At 44.7% G+C, this 21,233-nt stretch overlaps 1 protein-coding gene across 1 annotated transcript; it reads left to right on the top strand.

The window, feature by feature from the left end:
* Positions 1-6,402: 6,402 nt before the first annotated feature.
* On the top strand, positions 6,403-17,825 carry ZNF16 (zinc finger protein 16). The gene is given in 4 exon segments (XM_075549069.1): positions 6,403-6,540; positions 10,358-10,550; positions 14,855-16,458; positions 16,461-17,825. Coding segments are annotated over 2 exon segments (1,266 nt in total). The 5' UTR covers positions 6,403-6,540; positions 10,358-10,550; positions 14,855-15,401; the 3' UTR covers positions 16,670-17,825.
* The last annotated feature ends 3,408 nt before the right edge of the window (positions 17,826-21,233 follow it).

A 21,233-nucleotide genomic window follows, 5' to 3' on the forward strand; every position in this document is an offset into this window, starting at 1 on the left:
TAAACTTTGTAGATTTATCTTTGTTTTGCTACAATATAAAACCACAGAAAGTTGTTTTTCATTATTTCAGAGGACTGAAGTCTTAGTTCATAGCACTGCTGTAGAGAAAGGCACATCTTCTGTTGGCACTAAGGAAATCCGTCTCAGCTCCGTGAGTCTCCATGGTCCTTGGTTCCTGGATCACCTCCATGGCACTTTATCTTTTCCCTGTGTGTGCTTACTTGTCTCTGTGCCTAATCTGCTCTTTACATTAAAAAGTAAGTAGGTTTAAGCAGATCTTACACTGATATGACCTTGCAGTTCCCTGATTTATTTAGTATGGCTCTTCTAGCCATAGCCTGTTACTCCCACCAAATGACTTTTCCCTGATGGATCTGGGTAAGAATTTGGGAGATACAGTGTGTATTATATAACTTGGGTATAAATGACTGTGAGCCTGCTGGGTATAGAGTACACTGCCCCAGAGCAGGAGGAGGGATCTTAAGACCAGCACAAGCTAGACCTGGAACACATCCGCTGGCCTTGAGATTTCTGCATGGTGAAACTCCTTGATCCTGGGGGATAGCTTCGACACCAAAGGAGTTACAGAAGAGCAGCAGCAGCAGAACTAAGAGCCAGAGCATGAGACAGAAGTGAATTGTCCAACCCACAGAGCAGGTAAAACTGAGTGTTTAGGGGCAGGAGTCTGACTTGTGGAGTGGGGTGCATCTGGGTTTGCTGACCCATGGAACTGGAGCTGAGTACCTCCAGGTTCTGCCTTTCAGGGGAGTGGCATGCCTTTGTGCACTTATTATCAGTCCTAAAAGAATTTTGTAACCTTTCTTGTCTCATCCTGTTGAACAGCTATATAGCTTGAACATTTCTTCTTCTTTTTTTTTAAAACATTTTATTAGGGGCTCATACAACTCTTATCACAGTCCATACATATACATACATCAATTGTATAAAGCACATCTGTACATTCTTTGCCCTAATCATTTTCTTTTCTTTCTTTCTTTTTTTTTTCCTTTTCTTTTTTTACATTTTATTAGGGACTTATACAACTCTTATCACAATCCATACATATACATACATCAATTGTATAAAGCACATCCATACATTCCCCGCCCCAATCATTCTCAAAGCATTTGCTCTCCACTTAAGCCCTTTGCATCAGGTCCTCTTTTTTTCCCCCTCCCTCCCCGCTCCGCCCCCCAACATTTCTTCTTCTTTTTTTTTTTCCTAGTTCAAGCATCGTTTGTTGGCCTTTAGGAGTGTTTTTCAGTCCAGTCTGTTGGGGCACCATGCCCTGGCCCCAAAGTCCACTTTCAGCATTCCCTGGGACCTTGCCGCTCCATTCCCTTGCTGTTCTGCTGCACTCCTCCAGTGCTTTGCCTCGGTGTGGTGGGATCAGGTCAGGTGCAATTTGCACACTGTGTCTCCGGTGCTGTCCCCTGTAGCGCCATTGGTCACAGAGCTTGAACATTTCTCATCAGAATTGTAACCTGTTAACTTCCGTAATAAACCCAATAATTGTGAATATTATCTGTAAGTTCTGTGTGACCATTGCAATGAATTATACAACTTAGCTGAAAAAGTAAAGAGTGCTGTGTGAGACACAGTAGCCTTGTTAACATAAAGAAGCTCTGTTCCCAAAAGGCATTACATCACAAGTATAGGAATTAGGATTCCATCACACATTTATAGGGATACTGTTCAATTCACAAGAGGTGTCTTTGTTCCCTGACTCAGAGTAGACTCCCTTACATGTGTCTAAAAGCATTACATTGAAAATAAGTATATGGTGTGCACAATAATTAATATAGTGGGGGGTTAAGATGCTTGCAGGCATCGTCCCTGAGGGCGATCAGTTGCCAGACTGCAGTGGACCCTGCTCTCTGCTGTTAAGGACAATGGACAGGCCTGCAGTCATCTATTTGGTTCCTGTAGGTGGAGTTTACACCCTACTGATAATGGTTCCTATGGAGATCCACAGAACAGGTCAAAGTTAAGCTGCCATCCTAAATCTAGGATCCTCCCATCTTGTCATGTGTAGACCCCCAATCCCTCCTCTTCCTATTGGGTGTATGCCCCTAGACCACCCCCTCTCATTGCTGTATAACCTATCGTGCAACCCCTTCCTGTGACTTGTGTCTTTACCTGTAATTAGTGGGCTTGCAGGTCCCCAAAGGTATATAGGCCTGGGTTAGCAATAGAGCTCTCTTTCGCTTGGTTTATCTTCTCCCCATCCTCGCTCCCTTGTTCCCTTGCCCTCCTTTCCTTCCCCTTCTCTCCACTTGGGCCATCAAGCAGGGTTGAGGTGAGCATGCTACCATGAAATTTGCCTGATTCCATTATTGCAATATCTCTTCTCTCTCTCATGCTCTCTATGACTTCAATATATTTATATATCTTAACCATGCAATTGTGCTTACTGAACCCGTGATTAGTTGTGGGGAACTGGTCCCCCCAACCCGTACTGCAATATAGTTTTTTTTAATACAGGTCTTTTGCAATACAGGTGTTGTTACCAATAACTTTAATTACTGCTTCTGTATTGAATTTCTAGATTAGGAAGGCTTCTTTCAATGTCAATCTAGAAATAATATGCTATATTTTCCTCTGTGTTTTATAATTTTTGTATCTGGCCTTGGTTACTGGGAGAGAATATTCGATTTTTAGTTCATCGGGGGTTTATTTCTGTGTTGGTGAGTGGCACTACATGGGGCATTACTTTTTCCCTTTCGAGTGAGTCCTTTCCCAAAGGCTGTTTGTTCAGTAATTTATTTCCTTCCTGTACCCTCCAACTGGTATCAGGGACCATCTTTACCATGTATGAAATTCCGTATGTGTGCTTACTCCTTGATCTATTAGTGGGTCTTCGGTCATCAGTTGTAAATAAAGTTTGATTTTAATTCAACACACATTGTCCATGGCTGCTTTGACAAAACAACTCTGCTGAGAATGCGTGTTATAGCTGAGACTATAGCTTTTAAAGCCTAAACTATTTGTTGTATGGGCATTCACAGAAAATTCTCTGACTGCTAAAAGGACAAGTTGTCTCGGAAGAAGTAGAGTCAGAGTACTTGGAGGCATATGTGGCAAGACTTTGTCTTACATACTGATGCTAGGCAGGGTTCTCTAGAGAAACAAAACCAAGACACTTATGATTTTGTATCTCTATATAGACATATAGATAGACATATATATAGACATATATATATATATATATATTGGAGAATAGGTTTATAAAGTGAGAAGAAATATAACAGCTAATTACTCCACACAGCAGTACAAAGGGTTCAGTTCAACTCACTTCCGTGGAACAGTTAATATACTGGAAATTCTTCAGGTCACATGGGCTTCCAGGTCCAAGGTCAAGGAGCAGGCAGCAGAGGCCTCCCTGGGTCAAGGCAAGCAGAGTCTGTCCACAGGCAACAAGCAGCCAGGTGAGTCAACAACAGTCAGTAGCTCAGGAGCTTATCAAAGCAGGCCCTGATAGGATGTCAAACACAAGTAATGCAAGGTGACAGAATACCCCAGCCTCAAGCTCAAGCGACATGATCCATGGACTGGCCTGGTGCACAAGTAGTGTAGCTCACAGATTGAGGTAGAGAACTAACTCCAGCAGTAGCAGCACACTTGCTCCAGCACGCTCCAGCACGCTCCTATCACCAGAGAGCAAGAGAGAGGCGGGTCAGGCCTTGCAGAGCCATTTATATCTCTGACCTTCAGCCAAACTGCGACATGATTAATGTCAAATGTTCCTATTGGCGAGGTTGGAGCAATAAACCATCTATCACAATACTTAAGTCAGGAGAAGTCAGTTCTAGAGTAGGATATCATGTTTCCTAAAGCAGAGGGGCAGCAAAGGAGAGGAAAACCATCAGGGAGATGGATTGACACAGTGGCTGCAACAGTGAGCTCAAGAACAGGAACAGTGATGAGGATGGTGCAGGACCAGGAAGGATTTCATTCTGTTGTACATTAAGTTCACTATGAGTTGAAACAAACTCCATGAAAACAAACAGCATCTTGATTATTATTTTTTGCTGCTTCTCTTAACAGGCTTTCTTTTACCCCACCACTCACATTTAGTTATTGCTAAGTAAACATTTTGTGAAATAATTATTTTTGTGAATCTTTTCAGACTTTTCTATCTTACTAATAAGACTTTTCCATGTTCTTAATAAGCTCTAAAAAGTTTTGTTGATTTCCATTGGATTTTCAAATAATGATCCCATCATCTGCAAAATTTTCCACCTCTTTAATATTGTGTGTAGTGGGTTCCCCCTCTGTGGCCTTTTTGGCTTTGAGTCTGTGGGGAAAAGCAACTTGGTAGTTTCCTGAGTTAATTGACATTTCTTACATAAACTGTAAGTTGATAGCTGGTTACTTTTGTTTGGCCCCAGTGTCATAAGTGCCCTGACCTAAGTTGGCTGACATTTCCTGGGTAACCAAGGATTGGTTGGGCATTAAATCACCTAGAAGTAGGTGGGCTTTGGTCCACCTCTCAGCATTGTTTTGGCTCCAGTCTTGCTAGGAAGCTGCACATCCGAAACACTGACCAGGAGTGACCTATATAAATGGCTAAAGAATACTTTTGCCAGATGCCTGGATGATGAGCACCTGGATCCTGAAGTACATCCTGCAGGACATGGGGCCAAGCATAGCTGTAACACACTTACACCAGAAGTAGTAGATCCTGAAGGGGAGTTGTAATGCTCAGAAGTGAGCCTTTGTTCCCTGATTCAGACTACCAACTGACTCCTTTACATATGTCTAAAACCTCTGCATTCAAAATAAGTACATGGTCCTTTAATTATAGGTCCTGGTGGAGGGGTCAGGCCTTTTCTAGGTGGCCTGGGATCAGTTGCACGAGGATCCTCTTGGGCAGAGACTGGGTTCTCGTACAAAGGTGGTCACAAGGATGGTCTGTGGCAGAAATAGCCCGTTATCCTGATGATACGTTCTCCTCTCTCCTTACATACAGACTGGCAGAATATCCTGAGGAGCAGGCACTGGGAACCCTGATGACTTCCTGGGAGGAACCATCACCGAAACTTACAATTTTGCATGAGAAGAATAAAATGGAAGTTCAGTTGCTGGTACTGTCATTATCCAGGTTTCGAACTTTTACCAGCCCAGAGTTTGTGAAATGGTAGCTTCTTGTTGTTTAATTTGCATATCTCTGATTGCTAATATTAGTAGAGCATTTCTTCCATATCAGTGTCATAAGGGTAATTGCTATATATTTTTTCTAACTTCATTTCTTTACAGCTAATATTTAGATCTTTTGTTCATTTACAGACTATCTTTGTAAGTAAGAATCTAGTTCTACTTCTCCCCCACAGATTAAGCTCATTTTCTAAACATCTTCTACATAATTAATTATTTTGTAATTAATTTATTGTCTCTTATGATCTATTAAATCTTATATGTACAAATTTCTGGCATGAGTTCTTTGATCCACTATGTTTGCTATTAGTTCTTGTGATACTATTAACACATCCTCCCTTTTAAAAAAAATGACTTAGGTATTTGTTCATTTACTTTCCCTTTTCTATTATATATATTATTACTCTACCTTTTAAAAATTCGAGTAGAACTTTGAGCTGTACTGAATTGATACACTGGATTGAGAGACATTTACATCTTTATGATATTAAATTGCTAACTCAAGAGCAAGAAATATATCTCCATCTATACAGATCATCTTCTGTGCCCCTTATTAGAATTTCAAAGCTTTCTCCACAGAGGTCTTGCTATTCTTTAAATCCCAAATAATTTACAAGGAGCATTTTAATTTTTGTTACTTCATCTGGTTGGTTAATGCTGGGGCCGAACAATACTATTGGTCCTTTTTCTAACTTCCTAAGAGAAATATTTTGTCATCTTTACTAACAAAAACGAATTAAGGCTATATCTTTTTAAGACTACATTGGATCCCATAGGTTTAAAAATTAAGTGTTTTATTTTTTATTGCTTTGCAAATAAGCCTAATTTTCTGGCTAATGCCATTTTAAATTAAAAGACATCTGGAGTGTTTTTTAAAATTCCAATAGTTATGTTTTTTGGTCAACTTTTTATCTTGCTTCCTACTTTAGATGTTTTAATCTTTAGAATTAAAGGATATCCAAGATATGATCAATTTCGGTAAATATTTCATGAGTATTTCCATAAATTATTGTATTCTATTTAAGGAAAATTAAATTTTGAATTTCTAATTACTTATTGGATAATTCAGTTCTTCAATATATATCAGATGTTTTGTCTAGTTGCATTCCTTCCGATTCTCAGGATCTGTGTACTAGTCTCCCACTGGTGGGGTATTTCTACCCTAGTCCATGAATTTTTAATAGATTCTCATTCATTTCTTTGCCACCTTCGGTCGGTGCACGGATTGGATACAAAGCCGTGCCAACCTCCGGCTGCCTAGAGCGACTGCGTTGGGCCACAGGCCGGAAGTCAGGCGGAACTTCCGGGGCTCTATCGGCTTCGCACCCGAGACATTGTGGCGTCCAGGCACGGTGACCTTGTCCAAAGCAGCCCTGAAAGGAGGTCAGTTTGCTCGCGCGCGGGCGAAGCCCCTAGCTTTCTACTGAACATCTCCGTGGACCTGAGGTTTCTGCGGCGGGGCCTGGGGCGGGGTGTTGGGCGGTCGGTGTAGGTTGGGGGCGGAGTTGCGCAGGCGCTTGTGGGAGCCGCGAGGGGTGGGGCGGGGCTGCTGTCCTGGGAATGGGTGGCGGCCTTCCTGGAGAAAGTGCTGATTAGGGCTGTGTGGACCTGGGCCGTGCGACTGGCAAGTGTGCGACCAGTGCTCCCAGCACGAGGGGAGTTGGGGTGGAAAAAGAGGGTCCGGCAGCTCCCAGCGAACGTCACCACTGCACAGAGCCGGGTGCGTAACGAAGGTGCGTTCCGCACTGAATGCCCGGCCTGAGAAGCCCCGTCGGTAGTTGAGAAGGGGACCTGTTCCCGCGCATGTTAGCTGTGGGCGGGTAACTACTGGTCCTTTAACCAGAAGAACCTATTTCCAAGCTCCTGGTTCTGGGTTGAATTCTGTCCCTTTCACTTGTAGGACCGAGGTCCCCCGTTTTTGCTGGCTGTCAGGTGGGCCCATCCATAGCAACAGCGCGGGGCGGCTTTCCGGCCCCTTGTCCGTGGCCTGTACTACCTTTTGCTCGGAATATCGGTTGACCGTTTTCTCTACTTCATTTCCCGTGTCACATCACTTCTTCGTTTAAGCGCTTCTGAGATTCGGTCCAGAACCCCTGGTGGCCCTGTTGGGTAAGCCTTGGATGGATAATCCAAAGCACACAAGCCATGTCGCAAGAGATAGGTGATACTATCTTGGCCGCAGAAACCCTCTGTAGGGTCTGTATCAGCCATTCCCAAACTGTGGATCGCGACCCCTTTGGAGGTCAAATGACCTTTTCACAGGGTTCGCCCCATCGGAAAACACAAATATTTCACAATATATAATTACATATTTTGTGATTAATCACTATGCTTAAATTATGTTCAGTTTGTAACAATGAAAATACATCCTTCAATAATAAGCAATAATATTTACGATCCATAACACTAGCAAAATTACAGTTATGAGGTAGCAATGAAAATAATGTTTTGGTTGGGGGTAACCACAACATGTGGAACTGTATTAAAGGGTTGAGGCCTTAGGAAAGTTGAGAACCACTGGTCTATATGAATCGTAATCAATCAATGGTAGTGATGGTGCTGATTAGGTAAGGTCCAGCTGACTAATTCCTGTCCACAGCTTCAATTCCCTCAGCAGATCCCTTTTACCTGTGTAATTAGCATATCTGAAGTTCAGGGAATTAAAATGTGGATGAGAGGCCACCCTGCCTACCACATGCCCTCCCTGTGTCCTGGCCACCAAAATCCCACATATAATGAAAATCAAGATTTAAAGTGAGCATTCGCTACAACTTAGCTAAATTGGCAGAGATGCCCTCTGTCAGCAGTTCTCAACCTGTGGGTTGTGACCCATTTGGGGACTGAGCAACCCTTTCACAGGGGTCACCCAATTCATAATAGTAGCAAAATTACAGTTATGAAGTAGCAACAAAAATAATGTTATGGTTGGGGAGTCACCACAACATGAGGAACAATATGAAAGGGTCTCAGCATGAGGAAGGTTGAGAACCACTGCCTTACATGTTGGTGCTTTTGTGAGCCTCTAGTTTTCTAGAATAGTATACCAGAACCTTGGTGGGAAAACTGGGTAGCTGACCAATGGATACTGGATTTTCCCGTCATAAAGATTTTGACTATTGAGCCATATATTTAAAAATAGAGTTAATTGAGTAAATAATGCCATGATTGATTCTCCCCTAGGATGAGAAAGCTTGAGGAAGATGTATCCATGGAAAGGGCACATCTCATGGTCCAGTCACTGATAGTGACCAAGCTCTGCATCAGTACTCTTATCTCCTATGTCCCTGCTGCCATTTGGACAGCCACGTCATATCTGACCTTTGCCCACACTTCCACCCATCTTGCCCCTGCTCTTGCCTGGGATCTATCCAGGCTTGGGCGGACCCCACTCCTCACGCTCTCGCTTGGTCCCACCACCTGTATTCTCATACCTGCCCTTTGACCTCCTGAGACTACCAATTTCTGATTTTCCTGTTGACAATTCAGCAGTAAACTTCCATTTTATGACAAGCATGAGTCCAGTGGGTGACACCCACCATCACCTTGGTTTCCTGCAGCTTCTGCTTATCAGTGTCCTACAGAGAAGCCATACCTCAGCCCCATCCAGATCCTCTGACCACACCCTCACTCTCCACACCGCCTCTGCCGCTGCTTCCTCTTGATATCATTCCTCAACTTTCTCCATCCAAGTGAGCCTTCTTCCAGATGTGGTAGAGAGGAACATGAGACCCTGCTCCTTTCTATGAGCCTTGCCTCCATCGCCAGGAAAGTCAAGGAAGTTACGGAGAATGCTGCACCAGGGCAGAAGGCACTCCAGCAGAGGGTGGGGTGGTGCAAACCAATGCCCAAACATCCTCCAGAAGCCACCAGCACTTTCAGTACTCTGTCTCGCAGGGTGCTGGATGGTGGGTGCAGGCCCAGAGCTGCTCAGGCTGTCCCGCTCCCTCTTTTTTTCCATTGCACTGTACTCTCCACTGTTCCTCAAATCTGTCCCCCACTGGGGCCCCTGAGGACCTGCACAGTCCCCAGCACATAGTAACAACTGGAAACTCACAAAAAGTACATGTCCAAGAGGACAAGCCCATCCCTAGTCTGGGAGGCAGCACCCACAGCAGGCTCTGCAGGACCCATCGGTGCTGGAGAGCTGTTGAGCTCCTGTTGTTCCATGTCCCTGACTCATCAGGCCTGGTTGTTGTACCATAGGTCCCTCCTCGAATGACTCCAAGCTTCATACCTCATGTGGCAAACATGCTCCCTCCAATGATACAAAGAACCGGAGGCCAGTAGAGGGTGTTTGAGCAGAATCTGGTCAAAGTGGAACCTGGAGGAGACCTTAGGCAGGAAAGAACTTAGCCTGCTGATTTACGGTCTGGTGGACAACACTTCACTCTGGGGTAGAGGCAGCAGGATCCCAGGGAGGCAGCAATTATGGTCACTTTGGTGACTGGGACTGTGGTAGGAGTGATAGGAATGTGGTGGTTCGGTACTTCTTAGTGGAATGTTAGGGGTTAAAAGCTAACGTATATGTATGTGGGGGTAGCAATGTGGTGATTGGGGCATTTTTTTGGGCAGCAGGAGGTGAGCTTAGTGACTCAGTCTATGTGAATAGGCACCATGTGTCCAGGTAGGCATGTCCTGTCTCCTGCCATGGGCACTGGTGGGGATGAGAGAGTTGAGTTTGGGAGTGCTCCCAGGGTAAGTGGTGATGATGTCTCTGGACTCGACAAGATCACCGGCAAGCCCATGTAGCAGCAGAAGGGAGTCCAGAGCACCAACATGAAGAAGAGGAATGCTGCACAGGAGACGGTAGCTGGCAGTTTGAGAGGAAGGCTTCAGTGTGGGTACCTCTGTGAGGGCACAACACAGAATTGACCACCAGGTAGCAGGGTGGCACTGTGACAACTGAGAGTGCTGAGTATCTGTACTGTGGCTCTGCTTCCTCCCTCGGAGAGGGGTCTGACTGGTTCACCTGTAGTGCCTGATGAGCACCTGGAACAGGTAGCATGAGGGGAGAGCACAGGCTCTGAGGGAACCACTCTATCTCGCCTAGGCTGAGTCTCATCCCAGTGGTCCCTTCTCAGCTGCATGGTCGGTGTAGACAGCCGGGTCCTGAGGCTTGGCATCCCCAGGCTCTGTGGGAGGATGGTCTGGCACAGTTAGTCCTTTGCACGACTCAATGTGTGTCCCAACTGGTCTCCAGGTCTCAGCAATGTCCAGCCCTGAAACTCACCTTGAGGTGGACTTGGAGCCAGTGGCTCCAGGACTGTCTCCTAGGACCCCCACAGTACAAGCCTGCACTCGTGCTGTGAGCCACTCTGAATCTGCATGCCTCAGTCCCCTCTGCTTATGCGCCACTGAGCCAGGAACTGTCTCCCCTCATCATCACCATTCAGGTATGTGGAGTGGGCCCCACCCGCACCCTTGTTTGGGGGAGACAGTGTTCCCACCCCTCTGTACTCAACACCCATGGGCTGCTGTGTTGTCTATAGAGTAGGTGCCTCATGGACCTAGAGGCCAAGACTGGAAGTCAGGGAAGGAGTCAGCTTGGCCTGACTCCTGGTCCCCCAAGTGAGATAATGGTTTTTTTACCCATCACAAACCCAAAAACGAAAAAGCATACCCACTGCCATAGAGTGACTTCTGACTCATAAGAAACCCTATGGAACCGAGCAGGCTGCAAATCATTATAGGAGCAGAAACCTCATCTTCCTCATGCAAAGGAGGGTGCAATCAGGTCACTGCCAGGGTTCTTCACTTTGCCTGCAGGCCTGGCCTGATCCTTCTAGAAGTACCCTCACTACCCTACCCCCTTCTATTCTTTTCAAGCCCTCTTAGGGAGTTCTTTCCAATGACTCCTCCCTTCTCAGTCATCAGTTGGCATTCCTTCCGTCTGGGGACCTGTAAAACAATCCTTGTTTTACAAGGTGATGCTTTTATCTAAGTGTGAGCTGTTGTGCTCAAGACATCTGTAGAAAGGGGTCTCCATTCAGACTGTGCATGGGCGTGTAGAAGAAGTCAGATTTTGGGTGGAGATGGTGCAGGACAGCCCTTTAGGTGCAGAACATAGCAGAAAGCAGATCGTTATGCAGGTGCAGGTGAGAGGCATGAAGTGGTTCCTGGTGTAGCCATTAGAGATGGGTCTGCCTGCTGGATCCAGGAGAGGCAGGATGTTAACCTGACATTCAAGGGTCATTGCATGGGGACACTGAGCAGAGGACCATTGCTCCAGTAAAAACGGTGGCTCAAGTTTAAAGAGTCACTGAAGTAGATGGAGGCCTGGGAATAAGTAGATCCCTACCTGAGCTAGAGGTGTTTTTGTGGGACTCTGGTAGACAGCCTTGGTGAGGCGCCAAGTGAGGTCACTGTTGTACCCCAGCAAGAGTGAACACATCAGAGCCATGCTTAACATTCTAAGAAGTGTGGTTTCAGGAGCTCCAAAATTATCCAGGTGGTACAGAAGCTTCACAAACCTAGAAGCCAATTGGTTGTAAGGGGCTTTAGTGAATGTTTTCATCAGGAGAGAAACTAACAGATATATTTTGTCCTAGAAAGGTTCAGAGTCCTCACCCTTTTCTCCAGTTGGGTACCAGGGTCATGGAAGCAGCAAGTACAGCAAAAGCAAGTATATTTGCTTTTAAACCTTTAACTTAGTCCTTATACCCACATTTTAATGTTTTAACATACTTTTCTTTAAAGGAAAATTCTTTTTTGCCCCTCTCATGTGCAGAGAACAGCTGAAAACTGTGTCATTCAACACGTTCAAAAGGTGAACTCATGATCTTCCACTGTCCTTCCCCACCACCCCACCCCTTCTGCCTGCCTCACAAACACACACAATCATTTTTATTTCCAATCAAAGTAATGGCTTTTCCATTCCATGTAGTGGCTCAGACAGGAATTAGTGTGCCCTCTCTATGCCATGATCCTTCCTCCCACTCACCTTTTCCTTTTCCTTGGCCCTCCCCTTCTGTCTGAAAGTTGAATTTACCCACCATCTGTGGTCCCGTAAGATGAACACTTATGGCATTTAGACTCTCAGATTGCTCCATGAAAAACAGAAGCATCTAAACTGAAAGCAGGGAGACTGAGAGAATGTCATTGGGCTGGGAACTCATAGTCTTGGATTGAGAGTGATATCAGTGTGGCTGAGAGGAGGCAGAAGGGTTACTGTGTGCAAGGAGCGGGAAGATGGAATGGAGAGGGCATCTGTCTTAGTTTTCTAGTGATGTAAAAGAACTGCCACAAGCAATTGATTTCAAAAAACAAAAACTTATTTCCTCAGAGCCTAAAAACCTTAAAACTTCAAAACAGGGTCTCAACGATGCCAAACCTATCTTTTCAGTAGCCCTGGTCATTCTTGGATTGTTTGCTGATCCTTATGTGGCATTTCCCCCAATATATGTGTCTGGTCTGCTCTTTATAACTAAAAAATTAGTTTACAAAAGATACATGGAAACCATACAGTGGACCGATGGACCATGCAAACATCAATCCCCTTGACCCTGAAAACAGAATAAGATGATGCCCAGCTACTACTATCAACTACTCTGAAAAGGATCACTATTAGAAGACCCTGGAAAGATTGGGAGAAAAGTGTGAAATAGAACTCAAAATCATAAAAAAGATTTACTGGTTAGACAGAAACTGATGGGACCCTCAAGACTATTCAGGTCTGGAAATGAACTTAACTTGATGTTAAAATGATCAACTACTGAAGATCAACAGGGCAATGTTTACCCAAGGTCAGAGGGTCAGGAAAGGAGGAGGAATGGGAACAGGAAACATGGAGGAAATGGAGTAAGGGACGGAATATTGAGAGGGTTACAGTGGATAAGTTGAATCAGAATGTGTATATGAATTGTTGAATATAAAACTACGATCTATGTTAAACTTTCACCTAATTAAAATAAGCTGAAGAAAAGTGATTTTATTTAGAACCCAGCTTGGTGGCATAGTGGTTGCCCATTGGACTGCTAATTGCAGGATCAGCTATTCAAAACCACCAGTTGTTCCATGGGAAAAAAGTAGGGCTTTCTACTCCAGTAAACAGTACAGTCTTGGGAACTCACAGGAGCAGTTCTACCCTGTCCTATTACAGGGTCACTATGAGTTGGCATCAACTCGATGGCAGTGAGTTTGTTGGACTTTTTTTTTACACTTAAATGTGATCTAACAACATAATAAGCAAACTGTGTGTCCAAATAGGATTACATCCATAGGTTTAGGACTTAAATTTCCAACACATTTTGGGGAAGGGTCATACATAATAGTTTGTGTGTTCATCCTTGTATCACAACTGGTACTTGCTAAACAAGGACATGTTCCAGGTTTCGAGTGTGGAATCCCTCTTCCCTTGCCAGGGAGTAATCAATGCTGTGTAGTAAACAAGGAACAGAGCCAAAGAGTGAGATGAAGGGGGTATCTGGCATTTATATGGCTGGTCAGAGGAGGCCTCTCCAGTGAGTGGTATTGGAGCAGAGACCATAAGAGAATGTGAAGGTCACTGGGGAAAAGATTTCAGGAGAAGGAGGTAGCACTGACTAGAGTATTTTGGAGTAGCAAGAGCAGACATGGCAATAGTAGTTAGGAGGGGCCCGAGTCACCCAATCCTTGGGAAGATTTAGAAGTGCTTTGAGCAGTGACAGTGGTGTGGCCTGATGTCTTGGGGCAGGAGGGGAAGTGGAGAGGCTAGACAAGTTACTTAGTGTCCTGGCAAATGAAAATGGCTGCAAGGCCTGGAGTAGCTCAGTAAGAATGTGACAGAGCCCCCCCCCCCCCCACATTCTTTGAGTGTAGTGTTCAGGGTAACAGGTTTTGGCATTTCTTCTGGTAAAGAAGAGAGAGGTTCCAAAGTCATTTTCTGACTTGTACCATTTATCTCTTTCTTAAGACAGACATGCCAACACAAAGATTTTTAGTAGTGCAAGACTACACTGAGAATTTGAGAATTATAGGTTGAGGTAATAAAAAAGCCTATCACAGGACATAGCCACAGTCTCTGAAGGTCATTCTGTCAAACAGAACCTAAAAGTTCACAAGAGTTGCCACTGTACATGGACAACACGACACTCCCATGCATCTTACCCCTTGCTACAGGACTGGTTTTGCTCCTCTGCACCTGCTGTGCTGTCAACTGTATGACTGAGACTGGAACTCTGTCAGTGGGTACTGATGAAAGAAGAAAAGCTGCATGAAGTTATGAAGTTACAGCTTGCCATAAAGAAAATGAAAACAGAGTAGAACATGAGACAATGTTAAGACGCACATGTTTCCTTGTGGTGGTAGAAGAAGTCAGCTGAGGGGCACATGGATTGGGAGAGAATATCTGAGGTTTTGCCAGTAGGACTTGCTAGTGATCCAGCTGTGGGTGTGAGAAGGGAAGTTGGTGGGCTCCCGAGACTTTGACTTGAGCCAGAAGGAAAATTACAGATGCATGTCCTGAAGCAGGGAATTCTGGGAGGGAAGGTCAAGGTCCACCAAGAGTCCTCTTTCTGTGCTACCATGTGACCTAATCACATGTGACAGTTATCCACCCTCTGCCCCTGCACCAGCTTCACACACACACACACACACACACACACACAGTAGGTCCCTGCACTCTCCACAGAAGACTTAAGGCAGCTCTGCAGACTTGTCTTCTGTGGTTTTCATGCCACAGCTACTCCTCCCAAGTGACTCTTATGTTTTACTCTTCTAGATTGTGACATTGGTACTGAGGACAAGTTTCTTCAGAAGGAAGATGTTTCTGACAGTTTAGAATTTGAGGCAGAAGTGATAGAAGACAATGTCAGTGATGCATCCCAGACACCACCTGAGCTCAGAGGGCTCTCTGATGGCATACTGGAAGAATGGAGCATCCCTGAAAGGAAAAAGAACTTCACACCCATGACACTGCTCTTCAAGAAGACCCCTGCAGAAGAAGATCTAGGCTTTAGCAGTTTGGAGAAATGCTTCAGATTGAACCTAAACCTGGTAGCATGTCAGGGAATTCCTGCAGAAAAGAGGACATGTTCATAGGACACATGTGGTCAGAGCTTCCACCATAACATGGACCTTACTAGTCATGAAGAGGGCCACACAGCTCACAGCCCTTTCATATGCAGGGAGTGTGGAAAAGCCTTCAGAGGCAGCCCTGGTCATATTCAACATCAGATAATCCATAACGAAAATAAGTCCTTTGTGGGTAGTGAATGTGTAAAAGCTTTTAGCCAGACCCAGTTCTTAAAAACCATGAGGGAACTCACATGAGCGAGAAACACTACCAGTGCAGTGAATGTGAGAAAGCCTTCAGTGTGCACGCCAACTTTATCAGGCATCAGATCAACCACAGTGGAGAAAAGCCTTATGTATGCAATGCATGTGGGAAAGCCTTCAGCCAGAACTCAAGTCTTAAAAAGCATGAAAAGTCTCACTTGAGTGAGAAACCATATGAGTGCAATGAATGTGGCAAGGCCTTCAGGCGGAGCTCAAATCTCCTCCAACATCAAAGAATCCATTCTGGAGAGAAACCATATGTATGCAATGAATGTGGGAAGGCTTTCAGGCGGAGCTCAAACCTCATTAAACACCACAGAATTCATACAGGTGAAAGGCCATTTGAGTGTAACGAATGTGGCAAAGCATTTAGCCAGAGTGCACATCTGAGGAAGCATCACAGGGTTCACACTGGAGAAAAGCCCTACGAGTGTAATGACTGTGGCAAACCATTTAGTCGGGTGTCAAACCTCATTAAGCATCACAGGGTTCACACTGGAGAAAAGCCTTATAAATGCAGTGACTGTGGGAAAGCATTTAGTCAAAGCTCAAGCCTTGTTCAACATCAGAGAATCCACACTGGAGAAAAGCCTCATGTGTGTACTGTGTGTGGAAAAGCCTTTAGTTACAGCTCAGTGCTCAGAAAACACCAGATTATCCACACGGGAGAGAAGCCATATGAATGTGGTGTCTGTGGGAAGGCCTTTAGCCATAGCTCAGCCCTCCTTCAGCATCAAGGAATCCACACAGGTGACAAACCCTATGAGGGCCAGGAATGTGGGAAGACTTTTGGTCGTAGTTCTAATCTTATTCTTCACCAGCGAGTTCACACTGGAGAGAAACCTTATGAATGTATTCAGTGTGGGAAAACTTTCAGCCAAAGCTCAACCCTTATTCAGCATCAGAGAATTCATAAAGGATTAAAGCCTCATGAGTGTAATCAGTGTGGCAAAACCTTCAACAGAAGTTCAAATCTCATTCACCACCAGAAAGTTCACACTGGAGAGAAACCCTACACATGCGTGGAATGTGGTAAGGGCTTCAGTCAAAGTTCACGCCTATCCAGCATCAGATCATCCACACTGGTGAGAGACCCTATAAATGCAGTGAATGTGGGAAATCTTTTAGTCAGCATTCAGTCCTCATCCAGCACCTGAGGATTCACACTGGAGAGAAGCCCTACAGCTGTGCCACATGTGGGAAAGCCTTCAGCCAGTGGTCAAAGCTGGTTAAGCATCAGCTGATTCACCAGAAGTAGTAGCTTATTACACTGGTAGGAATGAAATTTCAGTGTGGCTTTACATCTAGCTCCTCTATAGTTGTGACTACAACAATGGGCTCAAGCTTAGGAAAAATGGTGAGGATGGCATAGGACCAGGCAGTATTTTGTTCTTTGTGCATAGCATCCATGTGGATTAGAACCGACTCGATGGCACATAACAACAACAGCCTCCAATCATTGTCTTTCCAGACACGAAACCCAGAGTTCCTCCCCAGTCCCTTTCCGAACCACTGTCTCTCAAACCCAGAAGCTTCCCTTGAACTTTCCTTTTCAGCCCCACACCCTTCCCAGTGCTTTGTACCTCCTGAACAGTTTGTGAGCAGCTTGCCACATTTCTTGAGGTGAGGGAAGACCAACTTATGCCCTGCTGGCCAAGTGTTACAAGCCTCTTCAGTTCTGTCAATAAGTGACCTGGGATACCCCATTCCACCAGTAATCCTTGGATTAAAGGGTTCTCAGATCTTGGTCATTGAGTTTAGCTCACACACATGCCTTTTAGCAGCAAGCCTGCTTGAAGGTACTTTGCTTTCTCACTGTGGATCAGCACATATGCTGCAATCAGCTTGCTCCATGGGTTGGGAAACCCCTGCACCATCGTCTCACACCAATTGACTGATGCTGCTATCATTTGTTTCTTTAACACCACGTCTTACCATCCTATACTACTCCAGGCTGACAGGGATCCCAGCCCAGAGGTAATACTTCCTTCTTCGTTCTTTCTTGGTGGTAGCTTGGTCCCCCTGTTCTGGGATGGCTCATTTTAAGCTTAGCAGGATGCAAAACTGACCAATCCTTTGTTAAGTTCCATACACCTTACATGAATGGTCTCAACTCTTCCAGAGTGCCGTGTACCTTATTTACATTATTAACAAATTGGTCCCCTTGTTAGACCTCAAGTACTTTATAGATAATTCTTAATAATTTAGTGGAAACTGAAAGACTGTGGTGAGAAAGGTCATATAAATGTGAGCTGTCATACCATACAGTCCAAGTTATTTCAGAGTTTATCTAGGAGCATGTGATGAATCTAGCTAGGTATCTCAAAGTGTTTGGTGACAAAAATAGCTGTCCTGTGGGGACTGGGTTTCTAGAGAAATAAAACCAGTGACACATAAATCTGTATAAGAAAGAACTTTATTTAAAAAAGAAAGAACTTTATATCAAGGAAGTGGCCTAGCCCAGTCCACCTCAAGTCCATGGATCAGATGCAGATGATCCCAGAAACTAGACACAGGATCCAAGCAACGGAAGAGGAAAGGGGCAAGAGAGAGTTCTCAGCATCTTATAAATAGATGACACCCAAGGAGATATCATTAGGCTGTGTCTCCATGGACTCCACCCATACCTTTACACAGGTACCGTAAGTTGAAACAAAAATCTAACCATTACCCACCGCCTAGACTAGCATAAAATGATGCAAGTTCACTGGAGGACTGCAAGCATATCCATTGCACAGCACCAAGGACAGGAAGTGGAGGCAGTAACAGCAACTGCAAGCTCTTTGTTCCTCTTCTTGTCCACTTTATTGTCAGGCTTGGGAAAGATCTCAATGTATCTTCGTTAACACTCCTCTCTTCCTCCAGCCTCTACATGAGAACTGGATTCCAAGTTAAGGACATGAAAATTGTCCCCTGGCCTACCCTCCTATGCTCCACAGACAGGCTAGTTCTGAAAGTGCCCATGGATGAGATCATTTCCCAAAAAACTATCATTTTTCATGTCATAAACACTGACCATTGTCCAGTAGACAGCTGAGAAGCTTCAGGAGTGTGTGGGGTTATTTTAGAGGGAAAATTTTAATTGGGGGATATAAGACCAAAGACAGGTGCTGCTTAGGAAATACATATCTCTGGGTTCATCTATCTGGAAATCTTGCACTCAAATCATAAATTCTTCCCAAGAGTGGATTTTTGGGAAAGGGAAGGGATTCTGACTCTACACGATGCCTGACAGGCCAAAGGAACAATAGTTGTCCATTGTGGGAAGGTTATGGTGTAGCTACATTGTTGGAAAGGAATGGGAATGTTTCCATCATCCTTAATCATCACTCACACAACTTGACCGTGGATGTTCCTGTTCATGACATTACAGAACATGGGTGAGGACTGGGTACTTGCTTTGAACACAAAGGCACTGCTTGCAGATAGGTTGCAAACCTGACAGTGCAGATTCCCTTGTCCCCAGTGGTCCATGTCATATCAGGACCTGTAAGCCTCATGTACTTGGTAGAATCTTGGGAGATCTTCAGGGACTCCCACAGCTCATGCACCTTGAATGGGTCCTATACCTAGAATTAAATTGCAGGAGGAAAGTGACAAACACACAGGAAGCAGGCACATCTGCAGTTAGGTAGAATCATCCCTGGTAGTTCTTTAACCCTCTGTAGACCAAAGCATCCTGCTCTACTAGATGGCTCCAGGGCTGGAGGGAGAGCCTGGCCCTGAGTAGCTGAGGACAGTTGGACACATCAGGTGTCCCAGTGGCGGTAGCCAAGTCTCAGCTAGACCCCTCACCTGTGGCTTGGCAAGAGCCAGTCACCCACTTGTCCCTGGCTTTGGCTGCAGGTAGGCAGGATGGTAGGTAATGGGGAGAGCAACCTTGCTCTGAGATGCCCCATGTGGTGTGTTCTGTTCAGAGCTACTGTGCCCACAGACTAGGTTCTAAGTTTTTTCCAAATGAGACCCCTCAAAAATGGGAATGTGGTATAAGAAAAAAAGTGACATCAGGGGGAGAAGAATCTTAATTCATAGAAAACCAAGGAGTTCAGGTGGCACTATAGGTTAGGCATTAGATTGCTAACCACAGAGGCAGTGGCTCAAATCCCCATTGCGGGGTAGAGAGGAAGTAAGCCGCTCTTGTAAAGATTTACAGGCCAGGGTCACTGTAAGTCAGAACCAAACGCAAAACATTTAGAAAAGATACAATTATATTCTTCATACCATATAGCAGAATTCCAGTGGATCAAAAGTGTAAAGAAAAATACAATGACTACATGAAATTATGAATTCTTTTAAAACCTTTCCTATGATTCAAAATCATGAATAATGAAAAATATTGATAACTTTTGTTACATTGAATTAAGCTTTTGCACAGCCAAAAGCACCACAAAGTAAAAAGGCAAATTGGTAAGCTGAGGGGGAATGTTTGTAATTTATATTCCTGCTAATACATGTAAAATATTATAACATTTTGGTTGTTAAAAGTTTCCATCTGCAACAAATGGTGCTAGAACTTTTAACAATCATATCTTTAAAAGAACCATATATGGCTGTTTTTCCTCCAGTCTCCGTGCCGTTCCTCCCGCTATTTGCTGAAGTGCAGCTCAAGCTGATGGAGAACAGAGTGCGGCCCGGTTGGGGTTTCAGGCCAGTGGCACTCCTGGGCTGGAGGAGGAGGGGCTGGGCTCTGTGCCCGTGCCTGCCTGTGTGCTGCTGCTGCTGCTCTTCCCTCCCACGGCTCAGAACGAGAATTTCAGGGAAAAACAGATTGAAGAACTAACTGAAGGGATAGGAAGTTAGTCCCAAAGTGTACTTCATGAAGCAGACCATCGGGAACTTGTGTGGCACCATCGGATTTATCCACGTGGTGGCCAATAAGCAGGATAAGCTGGCCTTCGAGAACGGCTCTGTCCTGCTGTAGGGTGATTTCCCATTTCTTCCCCATGGTCTTAGGGAATGGAGAGGGTGAAAACCCTATCCTAACCGGCCTAATGGGTAAAAAGAGTGGGACTTTACTTTTAGTTAAAAAAGTTCACTTGGGGTTAAGTGAACTTTGGTATTTAGAAATATAACTTGGCTTCTTGGAACTGTTAAGATATGATAGAACAAACTATTTTGCTTAACCTTGACTTGCAGAGTGTGTCTTTATTAAGATATGATAGAACAGACTATTTTGCTTAGCCTTGACTTAACAAGAAAGTGTCTGCAAAATCCAAGTGTCTTTGGACTTGGCTGTTATCCCAGAAGAATATGTTAGAAGCCAAGAAATGGGATATAAAAAGAAACTCAGCTTTTAATAAAGTGCCATTGCATACATTCACGCTTGAGAATGTTTCTTTGGTCCTTCTGAACCCTACTTTTTCTATGTTCTCCTTTTTTCTCAAGACCACTCACCCAACTTCAAGCTTTCTGTTAGGAACACTCCGGAGCCAGTCTTCGGCATCCTGCAGCAGTTATTTTCTGAGATGGAAAAGATGTCCCCAGAAGACAGAGCAAAGTGCTTTGAAAAGAACGAGGCCATCCAGGCAGAGGTCAGTGTCAGGTAGATGACAAAGTGAACTTCCATTTCATCCTATTTAACAATGTGGAGGGCCACCTATATGAACTTGATGAAGGAATGCCTTTTCTGGTGAACCATGGCTCCAATTCAGAGGACTCCCTGCTGCAGGATGCTGTCAAGGTCTGCAGAGAATTCACTGAGCGTGAGCAAGGGGAGGTCCTCTTCTCCACCGTGGCCCTCTGCAAGGCAGCCTAATGCCCTAACCTTCAGCATTGAAACGCGTACCTCTCCCTGCTGTCGAAAATGCTTTGTCTTGTAAAGC

Source organism: Tenrec ecaudatus, chromosome 5 (assembly GCF_050624435.1).
Source record: "Tenrec ecaudatus isolate mTenEca1 chromosome 5, mTenEca1.hap1, whole genome shotgun sequence".
NCBI classification, from domain to species: Eukaryota; Metazoa; Chordata; class Mammalia; order Afrosoricida; family Tenrecidae; genus Tenrec; species Tenrec ecaudatus.